Source organism: Eutrigla gurnardus, assembly GCF_963514095.1.
Source record: "Eutrigla gurnardus genome assembly, chromosome: 12".
Classification (NCBI taxonomy): domain Eukaryota; kingdom Metazoa; phylum Chordata; class Actinopteri; order Perciformes; family Triglidae; genus Eutrigla; species Eutrigla gurnardus.
This window is the reverse complement of record NC_139926.1, coordinates 24,709,307-24,725,640: the sequence shown is the minus strand read 5'-3', so window position 1 is coordinate 24,725,640 and position 16,334 is coordinate 24,709,307. Positions and strand designations below refer to the sequence as shown.

Sequence of the window (16,334 nt, the reverse complement as noted above, 5' to 3'; positions counted from 1 at the left end):
GTTTGCCCTGTACGCTGTGTACACGTGTGTTCATGTAAATGTTTAAAAATGTAATTCATTCTTTAAATTGATTTAATTTCCCTTACTTTATTCAACATTATTATATGTTATATTATAAATGCAGCCCTTATGTATTTTCCTTTGCCTTGTACACAAACTGGGTTATTGTTGATAAATGCTGAATAAAAAGAAGAAGTGAGGTCAGATTATCAAAAAATATCTGATCTTTTGGCTCAGAACTGTTTTAGTGTAAAAAACGTGTCATATTAATAAACGTATGTCCTCCTTGTTTATACTTTTTCCATTGTTGGTTATCTGTTTACTGATGTGTTACATTTTTACAATCTTCCTGCTGAGAACTGAACTCAATATATTTCTTCAAATAAATAAATAAATACATAATTCAATATAATAAAAATACATCAAATCGATGTTTTCACAGGAAATCCTAATTTTCCTTTTCATATTCTCTTCGTTTGAGACTCGTCTGTGCCCTCGCGGTAGAATGTTGACATGTCCTACGGCCCGTGAACGCAGCAGTGTGATGAGGAGGCGCTGCAGCCTCACACGGACTTTATTCCGTCCCGGAGGCTCAGTGGAGTCCGCGGCCGCACGCTGTCAACACCGGGACAACTTTGAACCCTGAAGGACTCTTCTGGATTTATTCTCCCGTTTGGTTGTTTTTGTTTTTTCTCTCTTTTTGGAGGAAAACTGGGAAAACAAACTTTAAAAATAAAGAAAAAGAGAAAAGGAAGCGCGGTTTTCACGTGAGGGAATAAACGTCAAGTGGATTTTATACTCCGGACTCCGGACTCCGGACCCACAGAGAGGCTGCAGACTTTTTTTAATTCTCACTTTCGTTGTGCAGCTTTTACGCCTTTTTTTATTTTATTTTTGAATCTTCGCTCATGATGAGACTTCCTCCGGTCCTTCGGGATCAACCGGGTCTGGCAAAACTATTACAGGGTCGTTAAATTTCCTGGGACGTGACCACCGGAGATGGACTTTCTCTCTGGTGAATGATTGACAGCTGGGACTCCGGCGCTCTTTGGACCTTTATGGACAAACTGGATCCGTTTTAACCTGTAATGGAAGAAACACAATGAGACGCTGATCCGGATCAGAAGGGGACAAAGTTCTCATCCAGGTTTTCTGGAACTGCTTCCTAATCTATTCCCATGTTCTTGTTTTAAAGACTCTAAATTCATATTTCTAAAAACATTTTCCTGATGGCATCTCCGGTGAGGCACGCGCTGGTGTCCCCGCGGCCCCTCGTGCTGCTGCTGCTGCTCCTGATCCGGTTTCCCGGTCTCACGTCGGGAGCCTCCAAGGATCTGGTGTGCGAGCCCATAACCGTGCCCATGTGCAGGGGCATCGGCTACAACCTGACCTACATGCCCAACCAGTTCAACCACGACACCCAGGAGGAGGTGGGCCTGGAGGTGCACCAGTTCTGGCCCCTGGTGCGGATCCGCTGCTCCCCGGACCTGCTCTTCTTCCTGTGCAGCATGTACACCCCGATCTGCCTGCCGGACTACCGCAAGCCGCTGCCCCCCTGCCGGTCCGTGTGCGAGCGGGCCAAGCGGGGCTGCTCCCCCCTGATGAGCCAGTACGGCTTCGAGTGGCCCGAGAGGATGAGCTGCGAGCAGCTGCCCCAGCAGGGCGACGAGACCCTGTGCATGGACCAGAACAGCAGCGAGACCACCACCCTGGCGCCGCCGTTCCCCAAGCCCACCCCTAAAGGCCGCACCAGACCCCCCAGCCCCCCGCTTTGTGACAGGGAGTGCCACTGCCGAGACCCCCTGGTCCCCATCAAGAGGGAGTCCCACCCCCTCTACGGCCAGGTCCAGACCGGACCCTTACCCAACTGTGCCCAGCCCTGCCACCAGCCCTACTTCTCGGCGGACGAACGCGCCTTCACCACCTTCTGGGTGGGGCTGTGGTCGGTGCTGTGCTTCATCTCCACCTTGACCACGGTGGCCACCTTCCTCATCGACATGGAGCGCTTCAAGTACCCCGAGAGGCCCATCATCTTCCTCGCCGCCTGCTACCTCTTCGTGTCCCTGGGCTACATCATCCGCCTGGTGGCGGGTCACGAGCGGGTGGCGTGCGGCGCCACCAGCAGCGTGACCTCTGACCAGCTGCACATCCTCTACGACACCACGGGCCCCGCCCTCTGCACCCTGGTCTTCCTGCTGGTCTACTTCTTCGGCATGGCGAGCTCCATCTGGTGGGTGGTGCTGTCCTTCACCTGGTTCCTGGCGGCGGGCATGAAGTGGGGCAGCGAGGCCATCGCCGGGTACTCGCAGTACTTCCACCTCGCCGCCTGGCTCATCCCCAGCGTCAAGACCATCGTCGTCTTGGCCCTCAGCTCGGTGGACGGGGACCCCGTGGCCGGGATCTGCTACGTGGGCAACCAGAGTCTGGAGAACCTGAGGGGGTTCGTACTGGCACCTCTGGTGGTCTACCTCTTCACCGGCTCGCTGTTCCTCCTCGCCGGCTTCGTGTCTCTCTTCCGCATCAGGAGCATCATCAAGCAAGGCGGCACCAAGACGGACAAGCTGGAGCGGCTCATGATCCGCATCGGGCTCTTTACGGTGCTCTACACGGTCCCCGCCACCATCGTGGTGGCCTGCCTGGTCTACGAGCAGCACTACCGGCCCGGCTGGGAGCGGGCCTTGGCGTGTTCCTGCCCGTCCGAGCGCCAGCGTTCAGGCGTGGGCCCGGACTACGCCGTCTTCATGCTCAAGTACCTCATGTGCCTCGTGGTGGGCATAACCTCGGGGGTCTGGATCTGGTCAGGTAAAACCCTGGAATCCTGGAGGAGGTTCGTGGCTCGATGCTGCCCCTGTTGGCCGCAGAAAGCCACCGCGCCGCCCTCCATGTACAGCGAGGCCAGCACGGCTTTAACCGGACACACTGGAACCGGGCTGACATCCGGCATCTACCACAAATCTGCTCCGTCACATATATGAACCCGACTGAAGGAGCCTGAACCCGAGGATCCGATTGTGACGAAATTAAAACCCAGCAACCAAACGATGAAAAAAGGGGAAAAAAGTAAAAATGAGTCCGACTTTTGTGAAAAGTGACTCCAACAAATGCTGAAACAGCGGATGAAACTTGACATTTACTGAGAAAACCATCTTCAAACATTGGATGGAATCACACGAACTTCTTCCTACCTGCTTATCCTGAGCACTGAGATAAAAAAAAACATATTTATTTATGTAAATATTGTATACATTTGGTGTATAATGTGATACGTTTGTTACTAATGCCACAAGCTAAGTGTGAAACAGCAGAGAGAACTTGTCTGATTTGATTTGTATATAAACTTGTACATAAATGTGCCGTTACACGTCGGTGTTTGCGTGATATCTGCTTGTGTTTGTGCGACTACCATGTGAAATCGTTTGTTTTGGGGTTTTTTCCAGCGGACTCCGTTGTGACCTCTACGCTCCTGTTGCTGGTTTTGTTTCTGACAGTTTAAAAGAGCTGCAGGGTGAAACTGAACTTGGCCTCTACCCCCATCTGCTGGTCAACAGTGGAACTGCTCTCTTTATGTTGACTCCACATTAAAAGATCAATTAGACGACAGACCCTCAGTCAAAGAAATTTTGCGTTAAAAATTGAGTTCAATCTACTCAAATTATTCATTTTTAATAATTCAATTCTGCCGTGGACTCCTTGGTAGCGACCCGAGGACCTTTAAAACGTCCCTGGACCTCACTTTGAGAACCTTTCTCTACTGTTCTAGTGATGTCACGCCAATAGTCATATTTTTAAAACAAATTAATTAGTTGATTAATTGATTGGACGGTTCGACAGAAAACTGAACCAGCAACGGTTTTTATTCTCTTTGCTAATTATTAAAGACACGTAAAGTAGAAATGCAAGAAATTGGTGTTTTTCTCAATTGAATAAACACAGAGTGAATATAATTAAGGTTTGCACTGTTGATTGGAGGGAAAACGAGCTAAATCAGCAGATTATAAAATGATAATTAGGTGCAGTCCCCTTTTACTGTGGGTATAATAATGGTAAAAGTCAAATATTACATGTTGCTCTTATAAATTATTTTATTGGGATAATTTGACTTGAAACCGGGTTAAATTATTCCTTAATTATAAACAGTGCTGAAATCCAGGAATTTGTTGATAAAAAGTACTAATTGATAATTATTTAAAACTTACAGAGGAAGAAACTCATCATTTTGGTGTTTTTTGGCTGTTGTTTTGACAACATAAGGATCTTTATTCCATTCATTTGTGAGTTGTACATTGACACCATTGTGCAGAACAATATAATCTGTTTTCATGAACTGAAGGAGGTCAGAGGTCACAAACGAGCCGTCTTAACGTAACCCGAAACTTAAAGACGCAACTAGAAAATAAAGGAAAGCTGTCTCACATCAGAAGACAGAATGTGTTTTAAATGTCTTGAGATTTTGGTAAAAAAAAATAAAAATGAAGCACATTTATTGTTTCCTGCTGTGATTTTGACCATTTAATGTTGTTTAGATGAAATCTCTAATTTATTAGCCGGATTTTTGCGAGGAAGCGTGATTGGACGAGCGACGATGAATGAGTGATGAACGTTAAATGTCCATAAAAACTGACGTTTCATTTTTTTGTTCCGAGTGTAAAATTTGCTTTCGTATTGATAGTTCCTCAAAGGATATTAAAAAAAATATTGTAGATTTTGATTAATTCTTGTGGAATTAAAATTGAGTTGATCTCCACGTTTTGGTGCAAATCTTGTGTTTCTTTGTAACATGTTTGATTTTTTTTTATTTTGTTTGAGTCTGTCACTGTATTTGACTGTATTTGTGCTTCTGGTCAACTAGAACAAAATATTACTTAAATAACTTGATTTAAAAGTCCAAACAGCGAAACTCAGTTTCAGTTATAATCTTTCCACACAGTGAAAGTTTAACCATTGGAAATCATTAAACTTTTTTTTTTTTTTTAAATCAACAAAATCTGAACTCACCTCAGACACGGTCCTGAATTCCTGCTGCAAGTGACGTCACACTAGTGGTCGCTCGCTTGCAGCATCGTCCTCCATCTTTAAAGCGCCGACGGCGAGACTTCTCTACCGGCCGTCGTCTCGGCAACGAGAATGCAACGCTACGAGACACTCATTCACTCACATCTGACCTTTCACCCTATATATATATATATATAAATATATAATAAAGTAAGCTGTATATTTAGATGTTGGACATGAATCATAATCACCAAAAATTCCCCTCTTTGGGAAAAAATCCAATAAAATACCAAAAAAAAAAGAAGAATGAATTCACAGTAAATTCATCACTTTGTCGATACAAATGTGATCTGGAAAATCCATTGATTGCCATTTATGAATGAAGACGGGCTTATCTTGCTTATCAAATATGTTTCCAATCACAGTAAATCGTCACATTGATGCAAAAATTAAGTGCAAAAATCGAATAAGATATCATAATTATATGCTGAATAATTGTGATGTCACACAGAGAGAACATTGTCAGTTAATTGAACGTAACATCCTGAAAGGTTTATGTTCTATTTAATTTACGCCGTTTCAGATGACTGGTTGTATAAGTTTAATCAGCTTTGTGCTACGACAGCATATTGATCACTTTGTAAAAAAACAAAACAAGGTCACAGATCAAACATACAAAACGTGTCTTTGATACATGATTAGTGTTTATTTAAAATACTCCATCTGCAAATGTTTCTTTTTCAATTAAAAACAAGACAAATTTCACAGCTAAGTAGCCTACATAGTAAGCAAAAAAGAGGAGTATCCATCAGCCCCCCCCACCCCCTTCCCCCCAATATCTATGTAGTTTGTTCAAAGCTCTGGTCGGGGACAAGCACAGGGTTGGCCACTGCTATATGGAGCCACTAAGTAGCAATACTGATCCAGAATCTGTAAAGTCGCCCACCTGAAGCGTATCTGGAAAGTGAACCCCCCACCCCACCCCGGACGCACTACAACTCCCGTGAAATATTTATAATTCAATACTTTGACATGCTGCTAATTCACTGAAATCGAATCCAACACCACTGAAATTAACAGTAAACACATTTCTGTTTTGACACTCTCGAAAGCAACTGTGATTGACGAGGAATGGCCTCGATGTGCCCGATTAAAAAGACATTTCTATATTTCGTTATCGTGAACAAATTCCATGAAAAAGACCAAAAACCAACAATGAATTGGTCCGACTGACAGTCATTGTATTTGTGTGTAGCTCATTTGCATTATATCTGCTGCTAGTTAATTATCTGGCAGACAAACTAAATCAGAGCAGATTGGGCTTTTTGGGAGGGAGGGGCAGGAGGGTCAAACAGAGCTTTTCAAAGAGAGAGGCTGAGAAGAACGGCTTCAGTTCAGCCAGGATGGAAAAATAAAGTGTTTTTTTTAGAATTAAAGCATGTAAACATGTTCTAGTAGTAACCTGAAATATAAGTATGAGCCAGGAAAGGAGCAGAATAGGTCCTCTTTAACCATTCCAGTCAGGTCAGTCTTAACTATCTTGTGAGTTTCACAACTCTTTGATCACCTTCTAGACGTGGTTTGATTGATGTTTGATTAAAACCTACAGGTGGTACAGAGAGACTAACATTGTTGGTACTGGTCGTCTGGTGGAATTTGGTGACAACAACTAAAATATTAACACCAGTCTGTATGGAACAATTCAAATCGTCTTGGGGAAAGAAAGTGACATTTTTATGAGAATACAGACCCAAGATTACCTCTCTAACTGCAGCAGAGCAACTTCTACCCAACGCTTCCTCCAGGAAATAAAGTCAGAAATAAATAAGGGATTTGTAAAACAATAGTTACGTGGTGAAGTTTTAGGTCAACACCTCAATTTCAGGTGTAATTTGACAACGTTGCGGCTCTACATTAGCATTTCAAGTCTGCCTGGTGCGGCGTTGTTGGACCTGTGAGTCGGCTGCGCTGGTCCGGGCCCGGCTGCCGGTCTGGGATTCAGAGGGTCTGGCCTACGACAGCACAGCGTTGGAGTGTCGTATACCGATCAGGTTGTCGGCGCTGATGGATCGTCTCATCGCCGCTCGACTCAGGTCCTTATACTTGTCTTCACATAGTCTTGAAATGGCCTGGACGGACAAAGAACGCAGGATAAATCAGCTCCAGGAGAGCTCAACGTTACAGGTGCAGACCAGAAACCCCTGATTGACACGTGACCTCACCTCGAGTTTCTGGGCGCGTTGGTTGTCGAGAGGCTCGAGGGGGAAGTTGAGGTTGTTGTCATCAGCCAGCTGCCGCAGATCAAAGTAGTACTTGGCGTAGACACTGGCTGGCACGTTGATATTAAACTGGAGAAGTTCCAGGAAGTGGCGTTCCATCTCGTTCCTGGAGGGCGGAGAGAGAGAGTGGAGGGTTATTCAGACGGTCGACTTTCCAAGAGAACCTCGCCGAACGCCAACGTTGAATCAGCAATTTATTTCTAATCTCCTTGATCAATTTAACCTGCTTTTCTCAACTTTCAAATCCAAATGGACAGCAGATATACCAAATGTTGACATTGAGTTATGACAAGTTATTCATGTTTTTCACAAATGATGATCACAAAAGTAATAACTACAGATCTACGAGATCCTCATAGGCTGACTATGATCCCATTCAGGCGGCTCACATCTTTGTTAAACAGAGAGACATGAAGACCCGTGTATGGATTTTGACCACAGACTGCATTAAAAAACAATACTTGATATTATCTTAAATATCATCACAAGTCGAGTTCACTATTAGAGTCTGATTTTAAAAATACAGGATCCTTTATTAAACGTTAGGAGATCCTGAGGATTCATGATCATCTTATTGAAGATTTTAAATAAAAATGTGTCTTATCAGTGAGTTTCTTAACAAAATATAAAGTAATACCAGTATTTTTACGTTAAAATCAGGATAATATCGTGAATTTAATGATTTTGGCCAGGATAATCGCGACATGAAATATGCATACAGCCCCCATGCCTACGATCTGATTTTACTAAAGAAAGAGTCACAGCAGAAAAGTCAGTGGCAGGAACTTGTGCATCGACTTCACAATGGAAAGTGCATTTGGAGATGAATCAAATCACTTCCATGTAGATCTCACACACAAACAACCACACGTGTACATTCAAACACACACACCTCATCTGTTTTACAGACTACAACCTCCATCATCCTTCCTCCACATCACCATCATCACAGCCATGTGAAAATCTAAGGGAAGTGGTCGCCAAGGAGACAGCATCTAGGATGCTTTGTTGGTCAGCAAAGGTGGTGAGAGTGAGCGCGAGTGTGTGTGTGTGTGATGTCTGGTCTCCCGGGGCAACTAATGGAGTGGGCGAGAGCCGGGGCCATTATGTAGAAGCAGTGAGAGCACTTGAGACCCTTCCCTGCGTTTCTCCCCCGTCTGTCTCTCTCTCTCTCTACCCTTCTTCTCATCCGTCCGTCCATCCGTTCATCCATCCGTCCATCCAGACCCAACCAGGCTTACAAAGACACTTCAATGACGGCAATGAAAACAGAGCAGAGTGTGCAGACACAGAAAGAGAGAGAGCGAGTCAGAGAGGGATCGGGGCTCGTGGACATACAGGCACACACTCACACACACACACACGGACACAAACACACACGGATATCAAGCAATTGTAGGAAATAAAGCAGGGTGCTCCGAGTGCAGCCCCTGGCCTCTTCACTGGCTTATAGCCCGAAGCTCCATCCACCCATCCATCCACCCATCTCTTCTCCTCTTCCGTCTGCTCTAAGTGCATCTGTGTTACATTTATTTGATTAGAAGGACAAGCTATATGTAGTCTCAGAACGAAAAGCAGGTTATTATCAGGAAATCTCCCTTTTCCTTAAAGTCTGGAGCTCAGAAACACAAACAGCAACCAAATCTAGGGAGGATTTTTTTTTTTTTTTAACTGTAAGCCTCAACTCAGGACAATTTAAGTTACATTTATTGGTGCATTAGTTAAATAACCTTACAACTATTGACACACAAGCCTGATAAACACAAAGCTAGACACAAAGAGTGTCACGACTCTCCAAAATCGATTAAATTAAAAAAAATGTCCCCAGCACTGAGTGTCATTGTAGCAGCTACCTCCGATCGATCTGAACTCCATTAAGAAAACAAGCATTTTAAACGTTGTTTGCTCGTCGTCTTGCAGACGGACCTAACAAAGCATGACTTTGGACTTTTTACAAACTGTCGTCAGTATGTCGTTACCTAGGCATCTTTTTTACCCGTTTAATACCATAAGACTATTGAATCTCTACTAACATGAAAATATCTCCCTTCACAAAAATGTATTGAGATTGAAACCACCTATTCTGTTTGCATCGCCATCTTCCTCATTTTCAGCTGTTATTTTGGCGGGGTTTAAACACCAACTCACATGTCCTCCACGGTGATGTCTTTAAGGATCTGGCAGTAGTCGACGTTCCACACCGCCTGGTCATCCCAGACTTTGGAAGCCAACAAGATGGCTCCCAGGATGATGCGCTTCCAGTTGGCGGGGCAGATATCCAGCTCAGCGTAGGTCAGCAGGCGTTCCAAGTACACCTGGAGCAAAGTTTACATTTGAAAGTTTTAACTGGGGGAACGGACAAGGTTTTGGCAGTTGATGGGAGAACGCTGGGTGATGCTGAAGTCCATTATGTACCAACAAATTCTCCTATCCCTGTGTTTAATGGGAATACATGTGTAACTGTATTATTGTATCTGGTAAATCTGTGTTTTTATTCTTGGAATGGGAACACCTTTGAGGAGGATGACATAGTATTTATACTCACTGGGAAGCCAGAGCTAATCAAGCAGACTACAAAGCAACATCTCTGTGATATTAAATCGGGGCCAGCATGCCATTTTGAAAACAGGACATTCGTTTTACATCTGCGATTCAGTTATTGTTAAATTCAAAACACCAAATTAATATTGCTCTTTCATAACCACGTCCTAAAAGACATCATACTGTATGATGCTTTTTAATCACCTCTGATGAAAAGACTGTGTTGCGGGATCATTACATGGACGCTCACCTGTCGAGTATGATTTGTATTATTTGGAATAAATCGGTTTGTAGGCGTTTACTGCCCTCTAGTGACCAGTTTATGGTCATGGCACAGTATGAACAAAAACAAAACTTCAGTGTACTTCTAAAACTCTACCATAAACTTTACCAAATGTAGCGTGTGAGGTATGTAGCTATACTCCACTATTTATTTTAGGTTTTATATGTGGACAAAAACATTGCATCAACAGGTCCATTTCAGACAACACACAGTAGTATTGCCAATCATGATCATCTCAGTAGTTTCAACAGAAGTCAACAAGATAATGAAAGTAAAGAACAGAAAAAAATGGTTGCCAATAATATGAATATCTTCCTGGATTTCAAAACTTCTGTAGAATGTATAATATACACATACATATATGTATATATATTAACAAATGGGCCTTGGAGTGTTATTGTATTTTATTTATTTTTTAAGATACCTAATAACAACAATAACATCATTATTTTAAAATGTATTGGTGTAGGCCGTGACCTCACACAGAAGCAGACCTACCAGAGTGACGATGGCACATTCTGCAGTGAGCTGTGCGGCGCTGAACAGCGTCCTGACGAAGCGGTAGATCAGTTTGTGTTCGGGGTCTGCATGGGCGTAGTCGTCTGGCACCGGCTCTCTCTGTATGAGACAAACATCACACACGTCTGAGGGAAGCAAGAACGATGGGAGGTTACAGCTTCATCGAGACGCTACACACCACAATTTTTACCCCAAATCTCCCTCTTAGCTTCCCCATCTATTTGATATGATTTTCAGGTTAAAGTGGGCCTCCAAAAAAATGGAATGAAGTAAGCTCATAGAGACCAGACGTCGCCACTTAGTTGGTGGGTGTTTCTTTTGCAGTATTCCAGTGAAGGTTCAAGTACGCAGGATAACAGATTTGGCAATAATAACGTTACAAAGCACATCTTATCTTACTGCTCCGACCTCCGCCATAAACGAGTCGTTCCCACAACAAGGGGGTTCAATTTGAGGCAGAGCGTTTGGGTCAGTGTGCTTGCTCAGGCAGCACGTAGGATAAATTGGAATCGATACAGGGAAGATTAGCACGAACGCTGCGAAAGGATGATGAGAGCCTCCGACTAGCAAAGGTTACAGAGTCATACTCACTGATAAGGGGTGCAACTTCTCATCAAAGATGTCCAGTGACCGGCCTGAATCCCTGAGGAACAAAGAATACATCTGTCAGCACACATACACATGTTTTAACAACACAAATTTGTCAATAATGACACAATTGAGATCATCACCTACCTGTTTTTGATGTGGTAGTATATTGCTAATGTGACACTGGAGAAAGAGAGAAAATGAGGGAAAGACAAATAGTGTTAGCCTTTAATAGCTTCTACAAAAACAACCGCAATTGGATAATAATACACTGGTGTGTGTGTGTGTGTGTCACACCATAACATCTGTACACATTCAGTAAGGAAACACAATGAGGTAATCCTCATGAATTTTTTTCTTTCAAATTTCACTGAAACAAAGCCCTTTACAGAAAATTAGGCGTAACAGCATCTGTTTTAGTCACGCATCCATTAAGCATTACTCCAGGATTACAACGCTGTGATGCAACAGGATTTTGTCATGTGAAATGAGAGGATTTTGGATAAAACAGCCTTGTGTATTTATGTTTTCTCTGTGTGTGAAATTCGCTCACCATTTAATTGTGCTTTTGAGGTTTGGTTGGCTGACGGTGTTGTCGTCTATGAAAATTGTGGAACAGGAGCTGTATTTCTTCGACAGTGGACCAGGAGAGACCTTGAGACATAGAAATCACACAATCAAATCAACAGGAATTAACCTCGGCGGCTGCCTTTCTTTACACTGGTCCCACGCTTCTGGATAGTTGCCCAAGACTCAAACAATTAGGTAGTTATGCTCACTGACAGCTGTTTAGGAAGATGCTACACTACGAACGGCTAACTGTTGTTGGTAAAACTTTGTCTGTTTTAAAGATATTCAATTCCAACACCAAATATGTACTGCATCAAATATCTAAGCATCAATTCATTCATAAAAGCATGCCTTCGAATGCTTATAAACTACAGTGTAAACTCACCTCCAGGTCATCTTGGCACATGTAATCAAATTAGCACTCAGATTGGAGGATAAACATTTAGATTTTGACACTTACGTGACTTATATGATTTATGTGGTTGCTTTTCCTCTTGTCTCGTACTGTAAAAGAAAAGAAATGTTCAACAAAGCCAAGCTAGAAGCAGGCATCTTGTAACAGAAACAAATGTGTCACACCTGAAAGTGTACAGTTTTACTTGCAGCAAACTAAAAGACGTCTACAGAAGCCTGATAGAAAAGACCATTTTTAATCAGAGATAGACCTAATTATTAGAGATTATGAGAGATCATCCGACTGAACATTCAACAATGAATCATGTTATCCAGCTGCATGTGTGTGTGACTGAGTGTGTTTGCTCCGTTTAAAAGATCTTATGGAAGATGGCTAATGTGAATCACTTCGGTGTGTGTGTGTGTGCACCACGTTGGGATTGCTCACCGTCTGTCTGGGACTTGCTAAGGAAGATGGTGCTCGCTCGGGCGTGGTCAGATGGGTTAGACTCCGAGGCCAGCTCTGAGAAAACAAGTGTAATATGAGCGCATTGTAATGACGACCTGTCAACAAAGGCACCTTGTGTGCTGCTTTCCTTTGTGGGGGTAATGATAAGGAGTGAACAGGAAGCCCTTCGCTGACATGCTTTGATCGATAACAATAGCACAAAGTGTAATTCTGTAAAATGTCATTATCCACCATGAAGAAATAACATGTGCTTTGGATTTAACTCACAATAAAAAGTGTCTGAATGTGTCTGTGAGGGAACTTGACACCAAACAAATACAGTTTAACATGTGGATTATGTCTAATGCATGTGTGTATTGTTACGCATGCTACAATACCAGTACCAGTACTGCCCCTTTTATATCTCACTGAACATTTGCAGTGTTAGCATGAAAAGCAGACACTGAACATACTTCACATGAGTTTCGTTTCACTATTCCCTTCGCTCAGTGGTGAACTGCCAATAAAGTGAGAATATACTACCAGTGTTTCACCCAAAATATACATTTAAGTGATTGAGAATCATATTGCGACTTTTTAATGTCTTCCACGCGTAAACAGACAGAAGTGTAAATTCAGGCAATGCAAACACTAAGACAGCGTCGGTACATCGACAAGCACGACACTGAAAATTGTGTTCTTCATCTAAATCCGTGCAGACGGCACATTACATAAAAAGACCGAGGATTAAGCCATGGCAGCATTTGTGAAGTGAGGACAGCAAGAGGAGACATGAGGAATGTAGGAAGGACTGTTGGACAGACTCTGACCCTCACCCTGCCAACAGCTGCTCCCACCAAACTGCACTGACACACTACTGTACACAACAACGTGAATGGGATGAACACTGCGCATGTGTGTGTGTGAGGCGGTGAATGAGGAGTGGCGACACTCTTATAGTACAAAACTGAGCGTGGGCCTACATCGCAGGGAAATAGCTCAGATGCTTTTCTGATTAGGGGCCTGTATCACGGTATGAGATCACAGCAGGTCAGGGGGGAAAAATGTGAGTGGGAGGGAATTCCTGTTTGAAGACATTTCCCATTTGCTAACCTTGGCTGAGACTTTGTCTCTGTAATGTCAATGACCAGAACTTTACAGGATTCAGTTTGTGCAAAGATATATATAAAAAAGCATGTTTGTTCTGGTTAATGCACTGCAGGTCGCCCCACTCAATAATTGGCCATGGAAACTGAAATCGGACTTGAATTTATTGCAGAGTGGTTAATGTGGCATTAAAACGATAGGCAGGTTTATGTTCATTATGAATGCCTGACTGGGCAATGTGATGTCAGTGTGATTTAACATGATGCTGCAGCTTGGGATGGGGAACCAAAGGATGTTATAATGCATCGGGATTAAAAAAAAAAAGACACTCGATTTTCATTGCCGGGATAATCACAAATATCGTCACGAGTGGCTTGAAAAAGCTGTCAAGCTCGCTATCGTGATAGAAAAGTGAAAATTAGAGGCTGATTTAAGAACACATTTTAAAATTCTATTTATGTATCTTTTATTTATGCAAGTAGACCATATGATTTATGACCATGCTATCTAAGCTTAGTTTGCACTAAAATAGCAATTTCACAAAAAAAAAAAGTCTCATCTGTGATGAAATAGAAGTAATACCAGTATGTCTAAATTTTAAGAATCTTAAGAAAATGTTGATAATTATCGGGATAATGGTGGCATGTCATTTCCCTATCATGCAATGTCTAAGTTGCAGCTCAAATGCCCAACTGAAGAGTGAGAAGAATGTCATCCTCATCAGTGGACTGCTGGCAGCCCGATGGCAATAAACACGTCTGGCAACTTGACACCAGGCTAAGGAGGAGGGGGCGTCTGTGTCTGTATTTCCCTGTTGTGCAAAATAATATATAATCAAGTTATTACTACTATTAGTGGAGGGGTCACCTTGTGCTCACACAACTGGGTGTGATATTTGGCATAATCTGTCACCAAAATCGTCACGTGAAGGTGCTTCTTCACAGTGAACTAGAATAAGATGAGCCTCCCTATAAATAAACAATAAGGGTGTGACCTGCATGGGCTGAAAACACGGGGAAGTCAAGTTCACAGCTATTTATAGGTGTCAGGTAGGAAACCTACCATCGGGGACCTCTCTGTCGCTGATGTGCTGCAGGTAGGGCACGGTGTTGTCATCGCTCACTTCGGTGCTGGTCTGGAGCTCCTCCAGTCGCTGTGCCGGTTGCCTGGATGGTAGTTTGGGGCTGGACTCGGGAGAGGCGCAGCATGACACGGTGTTCCCCATCCCGAACCGGGCGTAAAGCTAAAGAGTCCCCGAGTAGTGCAACAAATAAGAATACGTGCAGCTAGCTAAAGTTAGCTTCCCTCAGCTTCAAAAACATTACCGGGGCTTTTTTGACAATATTAGCACGATACTATCTTTGCGTGCTAAATCGCCGCTGTCCACCAACTGCCCGGATTCGCATTCCTGTCCATTTGAGGGTACGTTGTGGTAGTTTAACAGTCCAAAGAGGAGATAACCGTTACGTTAGCCGCCCTTGTTGGGGCGTAAATAATGTAACGACCCGTGTAATACCCAACGTGTTCTGGCAATAACAACAAGCAGCTGTTAAATGCGGCGAGTCGCTAATGCGTTCATTCATTCAACATGCTAAAGCTTCGCTGCTAGGTAGCTAGTTAGCATCGTAGCGGGCTCGCTAACTAGTTAGCTTGTCTCTCTAACTTTGTTTCAACTCCAAATGAATTACACGTTCTGCTATCTTGTAAACACAATCAAAATAAACACGTCAAGACTGAAAACTGCCCAAATACACGGCAAATACATGTCACGAGACTTTCCAAACAATTTCGCAGACGTCTTCGTGCACTCGAGTCGGTATGTCGCCAAATCGAGTCCGAGGCTTCTGCGGCCTCCTGGGTAAAAATAAAGGTAAAAAATTGAAAAATCCAAGAGTGTAGGCAATAAATTATCAATGAGCCTGGATCGGCTGTGCCTTGTTCAAGTTCCTCGTAAGAAAACCACGTCTTGTAGGTGGTCCGGACTCTCCCCCTCTGTCAGTGCCTCCAACCCAGTCAGATTTGTGCTGGATGTCCTCCCCGCCACCGCCGCCATCTGTTGCCGGAGCTCACATACGGCACCGCTTGGCCCCCGGAGATGTGTAGCCCCGCCCAGTTAGAAATTCCATTCACTCCCATTGGCTGACAAGTAAAAACGAGGACCTTTCGGCAACGCTGATTGGTTGAAGGAGCTGTCTGTTGGAGACGATTTAAACCGATGAACTGTATTTACAACACTACTATTTTTGTATCTTCACCAACCCACACCCATTTGACAGTGGAAACGGAGCCCACCCTCTATTCTATTGTATCTACCTGTCAATCTGCATCCCTTTTCATTCAAGCGATATGACGTGTGAGTTTTTAAATTTTCTGCTACTTTTTAGATGCATTTATTTATGTAGTTACCGGTTACATATTAAACATATTATCACTTTGTTAAATATGATGCAGATAAATCGTCCACCATGACCGGCTGCAACATTACAATGCTGTGCACAAATTATCTTGCAAGAGCAGCAGCATGAGTATTTTTAAATTGTTAATGCTTCTATTTAATTTCCCTTAAAAAATGTGAATGCTGAACCTTCACTTGTAATTGGATATTTTAACACAA

At 43.3% G+C, this 16,334-nt stretch overlaps 2 protein-coding genes across 2 annotated transcripts; one reads left to right on the top strand and one right to left on the bottom strand.

Moving 5' to 3' along the window:
* Positions 1–697: 697 nt before the first annotated feature.
* On the top strand, positions 698–4,840 carry fzd5 (frizzled class receptor 5). Its single transcript, XM_084022873.1, has one exon. It carries the CDS (start codon positions 1,230–1,232, stop codon positions 2,973–2,975), a length of 1,746 nt encoding a protein of 581 aa, XP_083878999.1. The 5' UTR covers positions 698–1,229; the 3' UTR covers positions 2,976–4,840.
* A 1,103-nt stretch (positions 4,841–5,943) lies between these two features.
* On the bottom strand, positions 5,944–15,773 carry ccnyl1 (cyclin Y-like 1). Its single transcript, XM_084023312.1, has 10 exons — positions 14,783–15,773; positions 12,614–12,688; positions 12,233–12,276; positions 11,756–11,856; positions 11,350–11,385; positions 11,206–11,257; positions 10,594–10,713; positions 9,420–9,586; positions 7,215–7,377; positions 5,944–7,121 (listed from the first exon to the last, which is right to left on the bottom strand). Exons 1-10 carry the CDS (start codon positions 14,943–14,945, stop codon positions 7,005–7,007), a joined length of 1,038 nt encoding a protein of 345 aa, XP_083879438.1. The 5' UTR covers positions 14,946–15,773; the 3' UTR covers positions 5,944–7,004.
* Between the last annotated feature and the right edge of the window lie 561 nt (positions 15,774–16,334).

Excerpts from the sequence above, each read along its gene's own strand:
- fzd5 (XM_084022873.1), top strand. The coding sequence starts at position 1,230 with ATGGCATCTCCGGTGAGGCACGCGCTGGTGTCCCCGCGGCCCCTCGTG.
- ccnyl1 (XM_084023312.1), bottom strand. The coding sequence starts at position 14,945 with ATGGGGAACACCGTGTCATGCTGCGCCTCTCCCGAGTCCAGCCCCAAA. Across the intron at positions 12,277-12,613 it reads TAGCAAGTCCCAGACAGACG|TACGAGACAAGAGGAAAAGC; the intron begins GTGAGCAATCCC and ends TTTCTTTTACAG. Across the intron at positions 7,378-9,419 it reads GACATCACCGTGGAGGACAT|GAACGAGATGGAACGCCACT; the intron begins GTGAGTTGGTGT and ends TCCGCCCTCCAG.